The following is a 22,489-nucleotide window of genomic DNA, read 5'->3' on the forward strand; positions in this document are numbered from 1 at the left end:
TTGGCATGCTAAGTTTTAAATACCCACTTGCTGAGCGGCCCATCTGGCAGCTCGCCCTCTCTCCGGTAAGCTGTAAAAGCCGTCTGAGGCTAACAGCAACAGTCCGTTCGGAAAAAAAAAAGTCCGTACCAGGCTTGGAAGCCATGGCGCAATTTTTGAACGAGATTAGTAGCGCTTCGCGAAAAACTCACGCGCGGTCGCGCCCTGCACGTGCATGCGCAGATTTTATTAAAATGTCGATCGCACAACGCTGGGAGTTCGCTACACATTTATTACCTATTCTCCACGCCAAAGAGAAGTTCACCAAACTGCTGATCGGTCACTTCCACGAAACGTTCCTGCATGCGAACCATAAAACAGTAATGAACGAGCTGAATCAGAGATATTACATCGTGGGACTGCGAGGGGCACTACGACATATATGCGCCAAGTGCCAGTGGTGCAGGACTCATAAGGCGGTACCTACCACGCTGCCTATGGGTGACCTGCCGCCTGAAAGAATTACTGCGCACCAACCTCCATTTACTGCAGCCGCCTGCGACTACTTCGGCCCATTTATGGTTACGATAGGACGTCGACATGAAAAACGATGGGGAGCCTTATTTACCTGCCTAACCACTAGGGCGGTACATCTAGAGCTCGCTGCGTCATTATCGGCCTCATCCTTCATATTGGCCTTTCGAAGAATGATGGCGCGGCGCGGAACCCCCACCGTATTATATTCAGACAACGCAACAAATTTCGTCGGCGCGGAAAGAGAAATTGGTGAAGCACTCGACAACGCAGACGCCCAGCTGCAAGAGTTCCTGAAAAACAGAAGCATCAAATGGAAAAAGATTATGCCAGGGAATCCAGCAGCAGGAGGAGCGTGGGAACGCATGGTGGCCAGCGTCAAAACTGCGCTTCGCGAGAAATTTCCGCATGAAGAAACACTTCACACGCTGTTATTAGAAGCCGAGCACATCATCATCGGTATCGGCTCGCCCGAGGGGAAACGGCGTGGTCTTTACGCCTCAAAGCGAGGAAGACTACAGGATCATAGATCATAGAGCAGGTTAACTCCCTCAAAGGTATAGTGCTAACGTCTGAATGACTAAGAAGTTCATTTAAAATAACTTACTTTTTTTTATTATATTTCATTTTGTTATTGTTTATTATTTTCATTGCTATTTTTATTGAAGTTGTTGAAGCTGTGACCCATATGGCACGAATGTTTCTTTTTCTGGTTTTCTTTTGCACAGTATATTTACTACAACCTACTCATAGACAATTATTGTCATACATTATACAAAACACATTACACATAAAATACTCTCACTCACCTCTACCTCACAATTGCATGCACTTTTACATATATTATCATGATCGCAAACAACGCTCGGGTTGGACTTTGTCATTGGGTCACCCAACTAAATATTATTTACATCTATCATCATGACTGACGTTGATATATCAGAGGATATAGATAAACGTATAAAAATTGGTGACTCAATGACATTAGAACAACCTGAGCGATGCAAAGATGTCTTAGTGAAATCCAATCAGTTAAAAGTATTTACTCAGAATATAAGAAGTATTAACCGAAACTTCGATGACTTACAAGTTCTATTGGACAGAATTAACATAGGCTTTGATGTAATAGTCTTAACGGAGTGCTGGTTGCCAAAGACAACCACGCTCCCAAGTATGCCAGACTATCAACGCTTTGCAACCTCCCGTCATTTAAACCAAAATGATGGAATTGTTGTGTACGTCAACAATAAGCTATCGCTCAAAACCTGTGAACCGATAGAGTGTCGAGATGCGAGTTGCCTGGTTTCAAGAATGGGAAATGAATATGCTGTAATCTCAGTATATAGGTCGCCGTCATTTAGGTCTGCTGTTGATTTTCTCTCCTCTATGGATAAAATCTTATGTAATTTAAAGCATGTCAAAAATATAATATTGATAGGTGATTTAAACATTAATATAACAGAAGAAAATACAAACGCAGTCGCATCCGATTATCTAGATATGCTCGCTGTACACGGACTTTTACCGGCACATACTCAACCTACGCGAGAAAAAAGCTGCTTAGATCACTGTATGGTTAAAACGAAAATGCATGTAATGACGGTTATATGTGAAACAACGACAACGGATCACTCTTGTGTCATGACTGCTATATCAAAAAAACCAAGTCAAAAGTTTAAAACAATAAAAGCATACAAGAGTACCGACTATGAAGCCGTTTTAAATGAGTTAGAACCAATTATCTGGACTGAAGTGCTCTCAAACATGGACCATAACCAAGCAACCAACCATTTTCTTTCCATTGTAACTAAAACTATACAAAAATACACTAAAACATTTGCAGTTTCTCATCGAAAATCTAATTTGAAACCATGGATCACTCCAGGGCTGATCCGTTGCATGAAAAACCGAGACCGACTACATCAAACGCTAAAAAAAGACCCCGATAATATTATACACAAAATCTCGTATAATAGATACCGCAATACCTGTAATAATATATTGAAAAAACTAAAAAGGGCTTACCTCAAATCCCAAATAAAAGCAAATACTAACAATCTAAAAAAGCAGTGGTCACTTATTAAGCAGATATGTAGCTTTGATAATAATACTGACAACAATTCTCATCTGCTTGAATTAAAATCCACTCCAATTGATTCCGTTAACTTCGTTAATCAATACTTTATAAATATAGGTAAAGAACTGGCCAATGACATAACTAATGGTATATCCGGTCCTGAGCCTAACTTTTATTATGATAACACCGTATCTCCTTAAATTCCATGATCTTACTTCCTACGGATATTGATGAAGTGAGACGTGTTATTCTTCAACTTAAAAAAAGCCTATCAACCGGATGGGACGGTATCTCTTCTGATTTTTTAAGGAAGGGTGTTGATGTTTTCAAGTATCCTATTAGCATTATTTGTAATCTTTGTATTCTCAATGGAAAATTTCCCGAAGCTATGAAGAGGTCAGTGGTGGTCCCGATATTTAAATCAGGAGACAGAGACAATATAACAAACTATCGACCTATTTCATTGTTGAGCTCGGTCTCTAAAGTGATCGAAAAGATTATTAATCACAGATTAAAAAAATATTTAGAAGATAATAACATTTTATCGAACAACCAATATGGATTCAGGGAGAAAAAGTCGACAGTTGATGCGGTCCGTCACCTAGTGTCTAATATTGCAGATAACCTAGATAAGAACAGGAAAGCTATGGGAGTATTCTTGGACTTAAGAAAAGCATTTGACACCGTTTCAATTTCTAAGCTAATACAAAAAATGGAAAGACGGGGCATCCGCGGTATACCCCTCCAGCTCTTTGAGGACTATTTAACACTTAGGAAACAGACAGTAAGGGTTGGTGATTATTGGAGCAACGAGGAGACTGTACAGTTTGGGGTGCCGCAGGGAAGTGTCCTGGGGCCAACTCTATTTTTAATCTACATCGACGACCTCTGTAGACTAGTTCTCAAAAACTCTCAAATCGTAACCTTTGCGGACGATACGGTGATCTTATTCCATCACTCAACCTGGAGCCAGCTCAGTTTGGTAGCTCAACAAGGTTTTGACGTGGTATCGTCATGGCTAAATCATAATATGCTTACTTTGAATCAGTCAAAAACTAAATACGTTACATTTAGTATAAGAAAACATACCCAACCACCTCCAAAATCCATTACTGTTAAGGCTCATGTATGTTTATCTTCTGCATTGGACTGCGACTGTTATAAAATAACAGAAACTAGCTCTATCAGATATTTAGGAGTAATTCTGGATCAGCACCTAAACTGGCATGAACACATTGCTAATGTTGCAGGAAAGGTCAGAAAACTGATATATGTTTTTAGAAATTTAAGACATATCTGTGACCTTAAGTTGCTTAAGACAATTTATTATTCTTTATGTCAGTCGATTATTACTTATTGCCTTACTGAGTGGGGTGGAACCTTTAAAACCTCACTCCTAAAATTAGAACGCGCGCAACGGGCTATACTGAAAGTGATGACTTTCAAAAACTTTCGACATCCCACGCAAACCTTATATGCAGATACTAATATGCTCACGGTCAGACAACTATTTATAAAACAAATGATTGTTGAACAGCATAAACAAATTCCTTGTACATCTATCCACCGACGTCGAAAGGATATTGTTTATTACACCCCCACTTGTTCAACGGTTTTTGCTCGTAAATATGCAAAATTTCTTGGACCTTTTTTATATAACCGGATAAGTAAAAGTATTAGCTTGAGAACCCTAAACTCGTACCAATGCAAACTTAAAGTAGATGCTTTTTTAAAAACACTTAATTACGAAAACACTGAGAAACTTCTAGAAAGACTATCATGATAATTGTTTACATGCATATCTACACATATTCACGTTTACACAGATACATAAATACAAAAGCATATACATATATACATAGTAAATATACATTACATACACATTTTATACGTAATACATTTAAACGAAAAGAGAAGGTAAAGAAAGCAAAGAAAAGAAAATTGATCTTGGGTTTTTACATATACTACATGTTGTTTACATTACTCGCACCTTGCAACAGACTGCGAAATAATTGAACATGCTCACCTTATATTGTATTCCTACCCTCGTGGACTTTTATCAGTGATAATTATGGTGTTTTATTGTATTGTAAACTCTTTATTGTACATAAAAAACACATAAAATTAACAAATAACAATAGGAATGTACGAAAGCGAACTTATCCCTTAAAGTTAAGGTAGGTTATTGTTTCCTCCTTTTTTTTTTCGTTTTAATATTGTTATTGATTTTTTTTATTTGCGGTTGATTTTGATTCTCGTTGATTGCAAAGAGGACGGTGGATACTGCCCTTCCGTGATACAGTTTTTACTAGTAAGGAGGGCAGAGGACGCTTACTTTGTGTAGTCTGTTGGGTTCTTAATTAGCCTGTATTATTTTGGTTAACATACTCAATACTTACTGTTAGTTTTTTATTGAAATAATGAGCTGTCATTATACTCTGATAACATCTAACGAATCACGTAGACTATTATTTATCTTGTTAATATACTTTGTAAAAATACCCTCATAAAAAGCATTAAAAAATGTAATGTCTACGTTAAATAAAAAATTAAAATAAAAACATTAATTCTCATACAATACGAGTATTTAACATTAGTTTATAAGGCGAAAATGTTACTAACTACTACAGAAATTGTTTTGAAAATAAACATTTTTATTATTATTATTATTATACAGCGATACCTGCAAGAGCTGCATGCCGCGGGGGAGATAAACTTCCACTGCTACCCCCTCCCGGCGGATCTTCCGCTGAAGGTGGCAATCCGAGGCCTGCCAGTGAATACCAACCCAGCTGATATCATCTCAGACCTTGAGGGAAAGGGCTTCGAGACCACGTATGCCCGGCAGATCCGCGCGAGGGGAGAGCGCCCAGGGTGCATCTTCTACGCGCAGATTACCCGTACGCCGGAGACCACACCAGCAATCTACAGCATCACGGAGATACTGGGCATGGCGGGGGTGACTGTGGAGGCCTGGCGCGGCAGGCCCGGGCCGGCACAGTGCCACCGCTGCCAAAAGTTCAACCACTCCTCAGAGAACTGCTACCACAGGCAGGCCTGCGTCCGCTGCGGAGCAGAGCACGCGGCCAAGGACTGCCCGAGACCCCTGGAGGAGCCCCCGACATGCGCAAACTGCGGCGCCCAACACACCGCAAACAGCGTGTCCTGTCCGGCCTTCACCAAGGAGATCCGAAAGCGAGGTGCAGGATCCAAAGTCCGCAACGGGAAAACTCTTGAAGCCTTGAACACCGTTGAAGCAGGAAATGCCCCATCCTCGCTGATGGCTCAGGCAAACGATGCCAAACGCCCGCCTGGACGAAGGCGAAAGCGAGGTGGCAGAAAGAGGCGAGCCAAGAAGCAAGAGGAGGCCCCACCGGAGCAGACGGTCGTCACCCCACTTCAGGGGCAAGAGGCGGAGTCTGAACCACCCAGACCACAGCAGCAGAAAATCCAGATGGTGCAAGAGCTAGTCGCTGTGTTGCAGGATCTGCTGACGGCGATGCAGTCGGGACAGGACCCAGTCCCGATTCTTCTGCGACGCATAGCGGACCTGCTCACAAATGGCTAGCTCCAACTTTCTGAAAATACTCCACTGGAACGCAGACGGCCTCACACCAGCGAAGACAGGGCTACTACGAAATCTCCTCAAGGAGAGAGGGATCGACGTGGCCCTGATCTCTGAAACCAGACTGAAGGCGGGAAGCCGCCTGAAGACACCGGGATACTACGCCTACCGCAAAGAGGAGATGAGCCCACTAGGACTGCCCTACAGGGGTCTGGCGGTTCTGGTAAAGAGATCAGTGATCCACCAACCGCTGTTACCTGAAACGACGCTGCGCTCATCATACGCCCTCGGAGTGGAAATCTGCGTTGGAGGGAAGCCGCTACGTGTGTTTGCATTCTACAAGCCGCCCAGATCTCGTCTCGCAGTGACCGACGTCCACGATCTGCTGGACTCGGCGCTGCCCACGATCGTAGCGGGCGACTTCAATTGCAAGCACACAGCCTGGAACTCAACAAAGATCTGCTCAGATGGCCAGCGACTTCTCAACGACGCAGAGGCCCAAGGTTATGAGGTGCATGGACCGGAGACACCGACCCATTACCCATATGCGACTGCACACGCTCCAGACGTCATTGATCTGATGGTGACACGTGGCCTCACCACCTGGCCCACGCAGGACGTCCTGGACGACCATCTACTATCGGATCACCAGCCGATCCAGATCACTATGGACCCGATTCCGGCCCGCATACCCCTGCGACCTCCCCGGACACTCCATGACTGGGATAAATTTGCGGCCCACGTGGCAGAACACTCGCCATCCTTCCCCGTTGCCTCAACGGAGGAAGTCGATCGCCTCGCCGAGCAGTTCACCGCATGCGTTTCAGATGCCCTCGACCACAGCGTGATCCAAAAAAGCACAAGTGCAGCCCGCACAAAACAGCTCCCAAAACACCTGCTTGAGCTCATCAGCAGGAAGAGGAGGCTACGTCGTCAATACCAGCGCACCAGATGCCCGACCATGAAGTCCCAGCTGAATGCACTCGCCGAGAAAATTCAGAGGGGCCTAGCCCAATACTCTGAACAATCTTGGCTCGAGTGCATAGATTCGGCTGGCCAGGATTGGAACGGCATCCACCGCCTATGCCGACGCGTCACCAACACGCAAACCCCAGTGCGGCCACTTAGAGCCAACGACGGTACCCCGCGATACCGCGCCGAGGATCGGGCAGAGATCTTCGCGGATCACCTCGAAGCACAGTTCCGCCCGAACCCGCAGAAGAACCCGCAACACGAAGCAGCCGTCCTGGAGCACCTGGCGGACTATCTTAGGACGCCGGTGACAGAGGACGAGGACCCAGTTGTTTTCTCCCCTGGTGAAGTCCAGAAGGTGATACGCCGATCCCCGCTGAAGAAGGCGTCTGGCCCAGACCGCATCCCCAACGAGGCACTGCGTCACCTTCCCACGCGAGCCATCGCGACGCTGACGCGGCTCTACAATGGGATCATGCGGACGGGCCACTTTCCGCGTCTGTGGAAGCTGGGACGGGTCATTATGCTGCCGAAACCGGGGAAAAACGTTCTTCGCCCTGACAGCCACCGCCCCATCACGCTCCTACCGACCACTTCGAAGGTGTTCGAGAAGCTGCTACTCCAGCACCTCACACCGCACATCGAACCTCGTCACGAGCAGTTTGGCTTCAGGGCCGAGCACTCAACAACGCAGCAACTTGCCCGAGTCCTCCACCACGCCTCAGTTTCGATCAACAAGAAGCAGCATGTCGTCGCGGTCCTCCTGGACATGGAGAAGGCCTTCGACCGCGTCTGGCACCCCGGCCTGCTGTACAAGCTGTCCACGTCTACTACTCCTCGTCGAATAGTCAAGACTGTGGCCAGCTTTCTCGAGGAACGTCGCTTTCAAGTGGCAGTGGAAGATGCCCTATCCTCAGAGCGGCCAATCAGCGCAGGAGTCCCCCAAGGCAGCTGCCTATCGCCGATATGCTATGGACGGTTCACGGTGCTAGCGCTATACGCCGACGACGCGGCCTATGTCACAACCTCCATAAAGCTACATCATGCAGCCACCAAAGCCCAACGCGCGCTTGACGAACTCCCCGACTGGCTGGACAAGTGGAGAATGTCAGCGAACGCGTCGAAGACTCAGGCCATTGCCATCAGCCCGAAGAAGATTCTTCCACCGCGCCTGACGTTCGGAGGCCAAGACATCGAGTGGTCCCCCACGGTCAAGTACCTGGGAGTGACCATCGATCGCCGACTCAACATGGCCGTCCACGTCAGCAACACCATCGCGCAGACACGTGCCGCCAGAAACCTTCTGAAGCCGATCCTCCTATCTCATCTGCCCACGAGAGCGAAGATAGGAGTATACAAGGCGTACATCAGATCGCGTCTAACATACGCAGCCCCTGCGTGGTACGCGTTGGTGAGAAAAGGCAGGAAGAAGAGACTGGCCGCTCAGCAGTCGCTCACCCTCCGGACCATCGTGAACGCTCCACGCTACGTGAGAAATGAAGTCATCGCACGAGACCTCAAGATGGAGCCACTGAGCGTCTTCATCGAGCACCTAGCGAGGAAGATGTTTGAGCGTACGGACAGCTCTCGCCACCAACACCTGTGCGAGCTGGCGCCGTACCACGCACGCCCACCCGATGGGAGGAGGTTGCCGCGCGATCTAATCGTGCAGGCGACCACCCCCCAATGACGACCACCGGACATAAAACTACGACCTTAGACGCAGGCTGATGATCGCCCGCTAGGCCACGCCCTGCGGGCTCGATCTCGCCGCGTCAAAACGGAAGAAGCCAAGAGCCTCCTGCTCGAACCACCGACCTGGCCATCGCAATGGTCAGCGACAGACGCCACCGAAGGGGGCCAATGCCCCGACCGGTAACCCCACGACCCCCCTCAGGGTCAGTGAGAAGAATCTCGAACATTTCAACTCACTCGCCATCGAGCACTCCCACAAGACACTTAGAAGACTCCGTTGATTTTTACAATTTAAAAGAAGTTTCATTTATTCGCCCAATGGTTAATCTATATACAGTCCACAACAAACAACCACATTAAGCTCGCCGAAATGCGATTGATTCGACGAAGCCAACGTAATTCATTCAACGAGGAGATGAAACGGATAGAAGCTGGGCGGATAGAAAAGGGCTTTACGATAAGCAAAGTAGCAGTAGAGATGAAAAACGGCATTATGTACCTGGATAGTCTTATCAAGGAAGAACGAAGTCGATTGCCAGTACTACACGCGAGGGAAGAATTGACCAAGGTGATTATTCATCATGTGCACGTGACCATGAATCACGGCAACCACCACATAGTCATGAACGAGTTACAACAACGATATTACATAGTGGGACTGCGCGGCGCGCTGCGATACATCAAACTCAAACTCACAACATTTATTGACAAGAAAAACACACTACATCACATCACAACAAAAACACAGTAAAAACATAAATAGGAGAAGAGAGGAAAATAAGAGATATTGTGCTGTAGTGTGATGCCAAAAGGACTCAGCTCAGCATGTGCCGTAGCCCTGTAACCGAACGCGTAATTATTGCGGGAAAAGAAAAAAACTATATATTATATTATATATATATATATAAATCATGACAAATATAAGAATTATAAAATACCTTTAAACATATATATGCGTGGAAGTTTGTACAAGAGGATTTAAAATAAAATAAAAGAGTAGCAATAAATTCAATAACGACAACAATAATAAGTAAAATAAAATTAGGGACGCCTCAAGTAAGTTGGAACAACTCGGCCACCAACAGGTTGTTCTTTTTGGTATTCAAAAAGATGCTTCTTTAGCTTTAATTTAAATGTGTGTTTGCACATTGGTAGACGTAGACGTGCAACAAATTTCAGTGGTGTCGAGCCTATAAAGGGGTACCCAATAAAATCCCCTTAGGCGACCTATCCCGAGAAAGACTGACATCAAATCAACCGCCCTTCACAGCAGCAGTGGTCGATTATTTCGTCCCCATGTATGTAGCCGTCGGGCGCCGCCACGTAAAACGGTGGGGCGCGCTATACACCTTTCTCACCACACGCGCCGTCCAAATAGAGTTGGCCCCATCTCGGCCTCCACTCTCATTCTAACGCTGAGACGCATGATGGCGCGCCATGGGACTCCGACGGTACTGTACAGCGATAACGGTACACACATGGTGGGCGCTGAACGCGAAATAGCTGAAGCAATTAAATCGAGCCACGATCAGCTATCTTTCATGTTCAGATTAAGGTAGCTAGCTAGGTTGTTTTTATATACATAGTTCATAAGTTGTCAATATTTTGTTCTTAATTAGTCGAAGTTGAGTTTTTGTTTTGAATTATTTTATATTAAGGATAATTTGATGTATATAATGTGATAAACTTGCAATTTACTTTCAATTTCCTCTCTTCCTTCCTATTGACCCATAAGCCACCCCCCATCCTCTCGCCTGTATCCATCCGCACCGCTCGAGCGAGTGGCTTTAATTAAAACCATCCGCGCGGTCTCCCGTATTCCAGGACAGTTCATCGTGGCATACGTGGGTAGATGTTTTTCTTTCAAATACACACTACCTACACACCGCTCGGACCACCTAGCTGCATCCGCCACGTCACCTAATTCTGGGAACCAAGTTCGAACCCGGCCTCCTACCAGCGGGTATCACCGGGGGAGAACGAGGAACCTGGAGGAAGGCGGCGCGCGACCAGGTCGCGCGCCGCGTTGAGCCGTAGCTGCCCTTGGCAGCGCTGTAATAGCGGAGATGAGTAAAACAGCCCTTTTTAGGGCTACCCACCGCGCCAAAATGGCGCCGCCCCTCGCCCCTCCGGACCCCACCGCTCGCAAGGCCACTCGACCACGGATGGCCACGACGATGCGGAGACCCCGGATCAAATTTGATGAGGCGGATATTGCAGCTGTTAAGCGGGCGTTCCATGTCGTCCGGGCCGCGGCTCAAGAGACGATTCCGCCCGCTTTCAGGGAAGCCATGGGGGAACTGAACATCAAGCTCCCCCCCCAACCCTACTCACTCGCCGCTCGACCCTACGCAGAAAACACGTACAAGTAATCCACTCATGCAGATGCACGTTCTATGGAAATAAGTTGCTTCATTTAATTATACAGTCCACCTTCAACAATGGTCATTCGGTAACCGGACCAAGAAGTACCAGCGCACATTCGAAGCAAAAAGAATTCTCCAATTGCAGCGTGATTCGCAAGCAAGAAGAAATTCTTCGCGTTTTATGTACTTCGAGTTGTGCCGTCGTGTTACCTACCTACATGTTGTCGTCGAGCGTCGAGTCATCGCAGAATCTTGAGTCTAGCCCTCGGTTCTTACGCAGAGGTTATCAAAGATTTAGAAGCTTCGGCTTTGATGGCCGATTTAACTTTAGGTCGTTTTACTGATCTTAAGGTTTCGGTCAGTAAACGACTTTTTGTGAAACTTCCTTGAGCCACGCTCGGTGTTTCTTTTATTGGTGACTTTAGTCACGAAGTTAAGCAGGAATGAACTGCCAGCTTTAGCTGGGGGCCGGCTCGCACCTAACGGTGACAAAGCGTGCGCGGCCACAAACAGCAAGTCAAAAGAAAGAAGCCTTTAAGGTGTTAGGGCATTAGGGTGTTAGGTATTAGAGACCCCCCGCGTGTGCCAAGAAGATGTCCGCACATGAAGAACGCACCCTGCGATCAGCCACAAAGAAGATGGCATCGGAGAGCTCACCAACGTCAGGTGATACCACTTCCACTGAAACGAATACGTGGAGCAATGGCATCAGCGATGAACAGCACGGTTTAGGCAATTTGAATACGGCGTCGCGCCCCGCGAACGTAATTACTTCACTAAATTATTTACTTAAGGCAGAGTTAAATCTGCAAGATGCCGAACTTGAGCGGGCTCACAGGGCCGCGGCCGCGGCTAGGAGTAGGTTGGAGATGAAGCGTCTCAACTAAACATCTTAGCTCGGCGCCGCCGCCTGATGCTAATGAAGAGTTGCGCGTCGTAGGTTGGGTTGAGCAGCATAGATATACGAATAACAACGCCCAGATAAATAGACACGCTTTACTTGCGCCGCCGCCGCGTTCATCGTACGTACCGCCGCGAGATAGAGTCCACGTAATTCAGTCGTTCGTCAATCGCGATCTGGAACTGCTATCCAATCAGGTAGTAGAGGCAGCTAACAGGAGCAACAGTAAGACGGGCATGCAGAGGCATGTACCGGAGCTCCCGCCATTTGACAGTAATATAACGGAGTGGATAGCTTTCCGGGCAGAGTTTGACAATGCAGCGTCATTATTTACAGACGTAGCGAACATAGGACGTACACGTAAAGCGCTCCGGGGCGATGCCAGGCTTGCAGTTAGGTCGTTAATGTACAGTGTCAAGTCCGTAGGAAATTATAGAGGCTTTACCCTTCCCGCCGGCTTCGCCTGGCGCTTCAATCGCCTCACCGACGCGTTGCGCGTCCGTCAGCTCCAGCAGGTCCCGCGCCTCATCTCGTGGCTCGCATTGCGCGAGCCCGTCCAACGGCCAGCCCTCCTTCATGGACTGCACCGAATTTTCCGATGCCTCCGACGCGTCAAATAAGACGCTGAAGGAGGATGGCTTCTCCGTGTTCGGGCGGAAGCAGAAGAGGAAAGCAACTCGCTCTCCTACTGCTGTAAATCCGGCAAAACAAGCCTGCTTAATTGAAGGCACCCCGCGGCCGTCGCCGCCTTTCGAGGCTTCGCGCCCGCCGTCGCCGCGTGACTCGCAGAGAGTCCCGCGTAATCAACGTCCCCCCCCGCTTGTCATTCGCGACAAAAAAGCGTGGGAACGCGTTTCGCGGTTTGCGTACGAACGCAAGCTGCAATTTATTAAGGCCGTAAATGCCACAGATGGCATTCACGTAACGACACAGGACTCGGAGTCCTACCGCCGTTTCTCAAAGTTCCTCACCGATCAGAAAATAGCGTACCATCGCTATCCGTTCGGCGAGGAAAAATCACTACGAGTTGTGATCAGGGGCATGCCAAAAGAGCTGTCCACTGATTACATCAAGGCCGACTTGTTAGAACAAGCCTTGCCAGTTCGAGAGGTACACCGGATGTACCGCGCACGTACCAAAGAGCCACTGGATCTAGTGGTAGTCCTTCTCGACCTCTCGCCAGAGGGGAAGAAAATATTTAACGTCGCACAGATATGCCAAATTTCAGGCATATCTGTTGAACCTCCGCACAAACGCGGATCTCCTGGCCAGTGCCACCGCTGCCAACTTTATGGCCATTCAGCGCGCTTTTGCTACGCGCAACCCCGATGCGTCAAATGCACCGGTGATCATGGCACCCCAGAGTGCCCCCGACCGAGGGACACCACGGAGCCGCCTAGCTGCGCTCTGTGCGGCGCGGTGGGGCACACCGCGAATTACCGCGGATGCCCCAAAGCGCCGTCCCGGGTGCGCAACACGGCTCCCTGGCGACTCTCACGGGCTCCTCCCAAGAGGGATATCGCCAACTTTCCGCCCCTAAGGCATGACCCCCAAATGGGTCGGGGTCGACGCCGCCTCCCGAAGGAGGCGACAGACGACTGACAAACAATCCAAATAAGGACAAAATGACAAACAGACGGACAAGTACCCTCGACGCCAAACGTCCGGCCTTGGGTCCCCGGGCCCTCCGCCCATCCGCCCGACTCCCAAATCAATTAGTAACTCACAGGCGCCAGATGTCTTCGCCGACATCTCACTGGTCTGCGAACTTGTCAATGCAATAGACATTGACGAGATCTCAGCCCTGGCAAAGAGTCTGCGCGAGGCCACATCTGCGCAGCAGTCTTTCTGTGCGCTCAGCACAAGCCCTTGCTGACCTCCCTCAGCCACTTCATGGCGAACACCAAATTTACAATTAAATAATGGCCAGTACAGCCAGATGTAAGCCCCACTCTCTATCAATAGGATTCTTTAACGCGAACGGTTTGCGTGACCAGCGTGATGAGATCGCATCGTTCTTAAGCGACCATCAGTTGGATATTCTATTAGTGCAGGAACCGTTCTTAAAACCATGCCACCGTAATCCGCGCATAGCGAATTACAGCATGGTCCGCGATGATAGGACCCATAACCGGCTGTCCACGTCGTCAGTATACCTACAGTATAGTATACTATACTGTAGTGGAAGGTATACCTTCCACCCACTAAAGACTTACTAAGGACTGACCTAGAAATCCTATTAAATTCAGACGACTGTCCTTATGGCTGGCGATCTGAATTCCAAGCACACCAGATGGAACTGTAGTCAACCATAGAAATGGCAGAGTACTCGATCGTCTAGTCGATGAACTAAACTTTGACATTTTAGCTCCTATGGAGGAGACTCATTTCCCCACCAATCCTGAACATAGACATGACATACTAGACATTGCGCTGCTGAATAAACTGCCAGACCAAATTAGGAACGAAACAAGTAACACAAAGTTTCTAAAGTTAGTTAAAGATTTACTAATTTTTAAATGCTACTATAAAGTAAATGATTATTTAAATGACAAATTATAGTCGGTAGATAATGCAGATTTTATCGAATTTTTATAACTGACATAATATGTAATGAATGATTTTTAGTTATAATTGTTTTATTTGATTTGTTTGTATGTTGACATTGATAATATATTTTTTTCATTTTATGTCGCTTTTAAATTTAATATTGCGAACTATACTATGTACTATTGGCAATTTATACAATTTTAAACGCTGACATTTTTTTAACAATGAAATTTTAATTTATATTTTTCTAATTATCATTAAGCATTATTTTCCTTCGCTCAATTCAAATAATGTATCAAACAATTTAAATTTAATAAACAATTTAGAATGTAAGAAAATTGCAGTGCCCTAACAGGGTATCATGTACCTACTCGCATGTTTACTTTAAGGTCTACAATAATTGTACAAATGAACATGATCGCAATAAATGAATATAAATATGAATATGAGAGGTAATGGTGGATGAACGATGACCCGATCAAAAAAAGCTACTATAATAATGAAATGAATGAATGAATAAAAATCCGCAGCGAATTCAATTTTAAATAATTCTTTGACAATCCCATTTAATTCAATGTCAGATGTCACACAGAAAATTTCATTTTTCTATTCATTCAGCCAGTATCGGAAACTTCGAATGAAACAACACTAAAAAGTTCCAAATACTTGTATTTTGTTGATTTAGTGAAAAGTAATAAAAAACAGTTATATTCAACAATTGAAGAGAAAAAAGTAGAATTTAATGTTAATAAGGCACTGCCAGAACAATTTAAACAAGAATTGAATGAGATGTTGATAAGTTTTAGGGATACATTTTCTTTTGCAGCAGGAGAGTTAGGTTATAGGGATTCATTGATTGAATTGAAGGCAACTGATGAAGAAGCGGTTCATAAAGTTCCATATCGAGTTTCGCCGAAACAACGAGAAATCATAGAGGAACAAGTGGACGCAATGTTGAAGTATGGGATCATACAGGAGTCGAACAGTCCCTATGCTTCACCAGTTGTGTTGGTACATAAACCAGAAGGACCCGCAAGGTTCTGTATTGATTACAGAACACTGAATAAAAAAATAAAGTGATTCGTATCTGTTCCGGACGATAGCGTTAACGAGTGCACGCGCACTGGATAGGCGGCCCGCGCGCTCGTATTTGTACCGTAGATTTAAGTTATTGCAATACTTAAGCGTGATATGTAAATTTGTAAGTTAGTTGTAAGCCTGAAATAAAACATATACCTCACTGTTTATTATTTCGTGGCGGTCCGAATAGGCTTTAAGTAGAGCGTAATTTCAGTCATAGTTAATGTAAACAAAGCCTATTCGGTCCGCCAAGCCGCCGCGCTAATCGAGTCTGATCGACTCGCGAATCCCGGGCGAGTATTTATACCCCGTGGTGGGGGGCAGGGATTCGCGAGGGAAAATCGACTACGACGCGTTTATGTGCGTCGCGCGGTGGCAAACAGGTATGTGTATGTAATCGCAGTTCTAGCAGGGCGTGCGCTGCGTCGCAATAACAACGCCAGATCTTTAGATTAAGATTATTTACAATAAAGATGATATCGGGGGGACGCAGGTCGGTGGTGTGGAGGGGATGAGCCCGCCTATAAAAATAGGAACATTGCCGCTACAGGGGCTTCTTTCTCGATGTAGCGACAGCATTCGATTCTTAATGGCTTGATTTACAAGCTTTATGCCATGGGATTTCCTGACCGACTTGTACGCATAATACAAGATTTCTTACGTAATCGCAGCTTTCGCTATAAAGTGGAAGGTTCGCTTTCTGTCTTGCATTCGATTAGGGCCGGGGTTCCTCAGGATTCCGTTCTCTCTCCCATTCTCTTCTCGTTGTTCACAAACGACATTCCAAAGGTTTCGGGCGTGCATTATGCGTTATTCGCTGATGACACGGCTATCTACTCCACTTCAAAGTCCCCCGTTGTGATAGTTAGACGGTTACAGCAGGCAATCACCGCTCTCGGTGATTGGTTTAGGCGTTGGCGTATCGAAGTCAATCCAGAAAAAAGTTCAGCAATTCTATTCACGCGTAAGCGTAATCCGGAGCGAATCACCTCGTGCATTCCCCCTATTCTATGGACTAAGAAAGTCAAGTACTTAGGTGTCACTCTGGATAGCAGGATGACGTTTAGGCCGCATATTAAGATAGTTAAGAGATAGGGCCGCGTTTATATTAGGCCGCTTATACCCGATGCTAAACAAGTCTTGTAAATTGTCGTTTAGCAATAAACTCACAATTTACAAGACTTGTGTACGACCAGTTTTCACTTACGCGAGCGTCGTGTTTGAGCACGCCGCCTCGCGCCCTGCTCTCAATTCTCTACAGGTTCTACAAAACAGGTTCCTGCGCCGTGCTATCGGGGCTCAATGGTTTGAGCGCAACGTCGATCTTCACTGGGACGCGCAACTTCCCACCGTCGCTCAGTTTATGAAGCTGTCCTCACGTAGGTACTTCGATTCGGCTCCTCACCACCCCAACCGTCTCCTTAGGGAGGCGGTGCAGTACCATCCGATTCCAGATGTTTCCCGTAGGTTCCGGAGGCCCCGTCACGTCCTGACGGACCCCGACGACGATATCACCGTCACTAACCAAGCTCGATCCGACATAGATAGCAGATGCCCAAGAACATCACAGGGCGACACTAGCTTTCTGAACTCACCACACCGCCCCCTCCGGAGGAGGCGACGACGCCGTCCCCCACAGAACACCACACGTGGGCGACCCCACTATATCAGTCCTCAACCCGACTGAGTTTCTTGTCGTTTCTTCTCAGTCGAGACTAATGTAGTCCTTCCGAAACGACGTAGCATAAAAATCCGATTGCTTGCAACTCTCCCTTAGCGTTCAAAGTCCGAGGTCGGCTCAATAGGAGCACCCTTTGGCATGTTAAGTTTAAACCACCCACTTGCTGAGCAGCCCATAAGCTACGAGTCACTCCCAGCCTCCACTGCCTGCCTGCCTTGGGGTCTTATGATCGTCAACTGGTGTTTTATTTATATATCAAGAAAGAACGAAGAACTGGTGAATAGGTGCAATCCCGCCCGCACAGATATTGTTGCTGCAAGTGAAGCTACACGCGAGCTATTGTGGCTGAAACGAATCATAGAAGACATTGACTATGAATGTGCAAACTGTAGTTGCTGGTTGATAGTGAGTCTGCACTCAAGCTCAGCATGAACCCTATAGAAAAACATCACCAGACTAAACACATTGTTATGGGTTGCGGTGGGATAAATAAGACTTAATCATTATCAGTTATCAAACTATGTATATTGTAACTTGTACATATGAAGAACTAAACCTATCTTAGATTAAATAAAAACCTAAAATCAATATGTCAACTAAATTGAGCCTTGATACACTGTTCATAAAGTTGACTCAGAAAAATTATCTATTTTGAGGTATGAGTTTTTTTTTAAAGTAATGACAGACGATATATAGCAACATAGCATGGATCAAATTGAAGCTTTAAAGGACGAAGGCCTGAAATTTGCCACGGGCAGCATTGTCAGAGAACAGTAGCTAATGCTAAGTAACAAAATCTTGGAGAGAACTTTTATACTCGGGCGTTGTACAATTGAAATCGACTCAACGGCTCTACCCCGTTTTTTCCATGATTTCCGCTGTGTTTGGTTTTCTAAATGCTTAACGATTTCAAAGTAAAAACTGTTTTAACAAAAAACGTTGGCCTGCCTTTACAGGTATAGTAACGGATTTCGGCTTTGCTTTAATCAATGCAACTTCGTCAGCTTTCAATCAACCCACGCTGTTAGAATATTTGAATCACGTGTTATTTGCCTAAGCGAGGACAAAAAACCTGCCAAGAGCGTGTCGGATACGCCCAAAATAGGGTTCCGTAGCCATTACGAAAAAATTAAGTAATATTTTCTAAGGATATTCTATTTTGTACCGAATATTCCAAGTTTAGGTATATTTTATACCTTAGGCTGCTATTTACTCATAAACTACTAATAATTCTCAAGCAAACAGCCGTTATAGTTTTCCTTCAAAGTTTGATATACTTACTACCATCCTGAATTTTTTAAAATTTTTCCACCCACCGGTTTAGATTTTAGAGGGGGGGCGCTCGATTTTAATGAAAATTTGCATTTTAAAGTTGAATATTTCGCAAACAAATCACTGAATCGAAAAAACATTTTAGCAAACCCCAAATGGTTTTAAAATACCTATCCAACAGTACCCTATTGTATAAAATAGCTAGGTAGTTATAAGTTATGTATATCGTATTTTCTTTCGTGTTTAGGCTAAGGTAGTTATGTAAGTTGATTTATTATTATATTTTACACGTAGCTCGTAAGTTGTCATTTTAATTAATAGAAGTTGTTTTGTTTTTTGTTTTATATAGATGATTTTATTTTCTTTATTTAATGTGTACGTGTTTTTATAAATAAATAATTGCAATTTACCTTTCACTCCTACCTTCCTTCCTATTGGCCATAAGCCACGCCCCCATCCTCTCACCTGCACCCTTCCGCATCGCTCGAGCGCGTGGCATTAAAACCACGCGCGCGATATTTCCTATTCATTCTACTCACCAATCCCGCACCGTCAACATCTCTGCTCCGCTCCGCTCCTTCGTCAGCAATTTATACAAGAAAGTATTGTTTTATTCACCACCAAGTACAGTCCTCTAAAAATCGTCTATTCGGTGTGCACGTACGCCGAACACCTATACTATAGGGTTGGATGAGAAAAAAAATCACCCCCACTTTGTCTATGGGAGGATTTTTTTTTCAATTTTTGATTGTACTATTTTGTCCGCATAGTTTATATATATATATATATTCGTGCAAAATTACAGCTTTCTAGCATTGATAGTCCCTGAGCAAAGCTGCGGACGGACGGACAGACGGACAGACAGACAGACATGGCGAAACTATAAGGGTTCCGTTTCTGCCATTTTGGCTCCGAAACCCTAAAAAGGTAATTTCAAACTGACCCCTTTGTATGATGCTGGCAAAAATATTTCTACTCACTGATTTGAAAGATATCGCGAATTATGTGAAACGCGTTTTGTTTTGCTTAAAACAGAGTTTGACACTTCTGCTGTAGTGGAAGTACGGCAATATATTACTGATATTGCCACAAATTACGACCAGATCGAAGAAGTAAAGCTTCTGCCAACAAATACAGAGTTTTCGGCAATAACACCTGATTGGGGAATGTTGCGGACAGCCACGCGATACTGTAGTTTCTAATTAGATTTAAGTTTGTATATTACTAGATTCTAATTCGATTTTAAGTTTTGCTGTAATAAGTTCGTAATTAGGATAAATTAGGTTAAGATTTCGTAATAATGACGATTTTTCTCAGTTTATTTGCGACCCTAGCCCATGCCCAATATTTTTTTTTTTTTTTTTTTTTTTTATTATTTATTAAGGCAACAAACAGTCACATATTTAAACATTGCATTTAAGACATGATAAGGTATAGACCTGGAGTGCCATAACAGTAATAAAGCATACATCGGTAAACAGGAATGGTAGATGCGATAAAATGCGAATAATAAAGGCGATATACCCGATGTGCATGGTACCATGCACATGCACATGGCACCCCGAATCCAATCAGAAAATTATAGCTTGTAATTAGTTTGTAGGATATTACGACGATCAGGCTTTCGACACTGGAATTTTCGATTCGCGACGAAATCTCGAGAAATACAGTCCACTCCACTACCCGAACACAGAGAGTTTTTGTTATCTCCTAGCGCTGCGATGGAGGTACAAGACCCCGAGTGATCCCGAGGCTGCCGTGTGCGTGTCGACGATAGGGAACTACTCGTAATTATAAAAAAAAAAAAACTATTTTTCAACTACTTCCAGTCCAGCACATATGAAAATATTAAATTAAACAAAGATGGTGCAAAAGCAAAAAAAAAAATACTACAATCCAGAGCTCATACATATTCCGTTAAAAAAATATTTACCTTTTTTGCCTATGTGGATAAAGTCTTGAAGGAGAGCCGAGTAAGTAACGCTCCTACAGAAAATTATTTCGGGCAATTGAAGGCGCATACTTTGGGTGGCCAGAAAAAATTGAAACTTACCCAGTTTATAAGAATTTTACGCAATGAGGAGCTGGCTTTGTCAAATGAAGAATTGATGAACATTGAACATTAAAAAAAACTGCGGAAGTAGGCAAGAAAGACGTTGTGAAAAAGAAGTGGTGGAAGAAACGTGGAGGAAAAAAAAGAAAAACGTCCTTCACTCACTTTGAAGGAAGAAACTTAAAAATGATGCGCCCTGCTGTAATCGTGACTTTTCTCGAGTCAGCGCGCCGTTCGTTGAGGTTGTGTGTGCACCGCTGCCCACACGTAAATCTTCTTCGACGCGCACTGCGTCCTCCCGCTCTTCCAGCATCACTTCGCGCAGCTCTGCCTGCGAATCTAGGCAGCCCGACATGGACTGCGAAAATTTCTCCGACGCCTCTGATGGAACCCTTAAAGAGGGTGAATTCATAACTGTCGCCCCGCAAGGGCAAAAGGAAAGCCGCAAGCTCTCCTACTTCAGAAATCGCAGCCAAGCAGGCATTCGCACCTGCTGGCTCTCCGCGCTCGTCGCCGCCTCCCGCGGCCCCGCGCCCCCCTCCCCCCCGATCTCTCAACGAGTCCCGCGCAACCAGCGCCCCCCCCCCCGATCGTCGTTCGAGACTAAACCGCTTGGGAGTCGATCTCCAGGCTTGCCTACAGCAAAAAAGTCAATTTTACGAAAGCCGTAAATGCCACGGAAGGCATCAGAGTAACGACACAGGACGCCGAGTCCTATAGGCAGATGACCAGACTGCTAACCCTGCAAGGTGTGGCGTATCACCGTTACCCCTTCGGGGAGGAAAAAGGCCTCCGCGTGGTCATCCGCAGAGTTCCGAAAGAGCTGGAGCCTGTGCGCAAGGTACACCGCATGTACCGAGCCCGCCCTGCTAAGACACCTCTTGACCTCGTGGTCGTCATTTTGGACCTCTTTCCTGAGGGGAAACAAATTTTCAACCTTCAGCTAATATGCCACATTTTTGGGCAGTGTCACCGGTGCCAATTGTACGGGCATTCAGCGCACAATTGCTTTGCGCAACCCCGCTGCGTAAAATGCACCGGGGATCACGGCACCCCGGAGTGCCCACGCGCAAACTGCTACTACTACTCATGCCACCGTCAGCCAATAAGAAGACTCCGAGGCCCGCTTGGTCACGCCAATCAAAGGCCTCTAGCAAGAGACTCCTCGCGGAGTAGGAGGCCAAGGATAGGCTAGCTGAGCTAGAGCTGAGGAGAATTCAAGCCGAGGCTCAGCTAGAACAAATAAGGCAAGAGAGGATAGTAGCAGAATCCTCACCGTCAGACTCCGAGCAAGAAGAGGAGGACCTGGCGTCAGAGCGCATCGCCAATTGGTTCGCAAAAAGACAGCTAGAACAAGATGAGGAAGAACACATAGAAGAAATAGAAGTACGTACGAAGGCCGCTAGTTGCGCATGCCACTAAGCACACACAGTAAAAATGACCGCACGCCCGCTCCAAATTATCGACGTCACCTCACTGTCCGCCACCCTAACAGAAGCCATCAGCGCGAGCAAATAGTCAAGAAAATTCGTGACAGACCTTCAGCGGTCTGTGTCAAGAATGACTACAATTTGTGCAGGACGCCACACCCTTACCCTAGTACATAAGTCAATATATGTTATTTAAGTTGTTGCGGACAGCCAGGAAATCGGATTAGAATTTTATAGTTTGTAAAGAAATATTGTAAATATAACTGTTAATATAGAATAAGTAGGCTAATTAGGTTAAGAGTCCTTGTAAATAGTATAATAATTAGTTTACGAA

At 45.7% G+C, this 22,489-nt stretch overlaps 1 protein-coding gene across 1 annotated transcript; it reads left to right on the forward strand.

The window, feature by feature from the left end:
• Nucleotides 1–233: 233 nt before the first annotated feature.
• Nucleotides 234–1,049, forward strand: LOC141443125 (uncharacterized). The gene has a single exon (XM_074108336.1). The coding sequence runs from the start codon at nt 234–236 to the stop codon at nt 1,047–1,049; it is 816 nt and encodes a 271-aa protein (XP_073964437.1).
• Nucleotides 1,050–22,489: the final 21,440 nt, after the last annotated feature.

Source organism: Choristoneura fumiferana, chromosome 26 (assembly GCF_025370935.1).
Source record: "Choristoneura fumiferana chromosome 26, NRCan_CFum_1, whole genome shotgun sequence".
Taxonomy (NCBI): Eukaryota; Metazoa; Arthropoda; class Insecta; order Lepidoptera; family Tortricidae; genus Choristoneura; species Choristoneura fumiferana.

Bases quoted from the DNA above. Each gene is read 5' to 3' on its own strand.
- LOC141443125 (XM_074108336.1), top strand. From the start codon at position 234: ATGTCGATCGCACAACGCTGGGAGTTCGCTACACATTTATTACCTATT.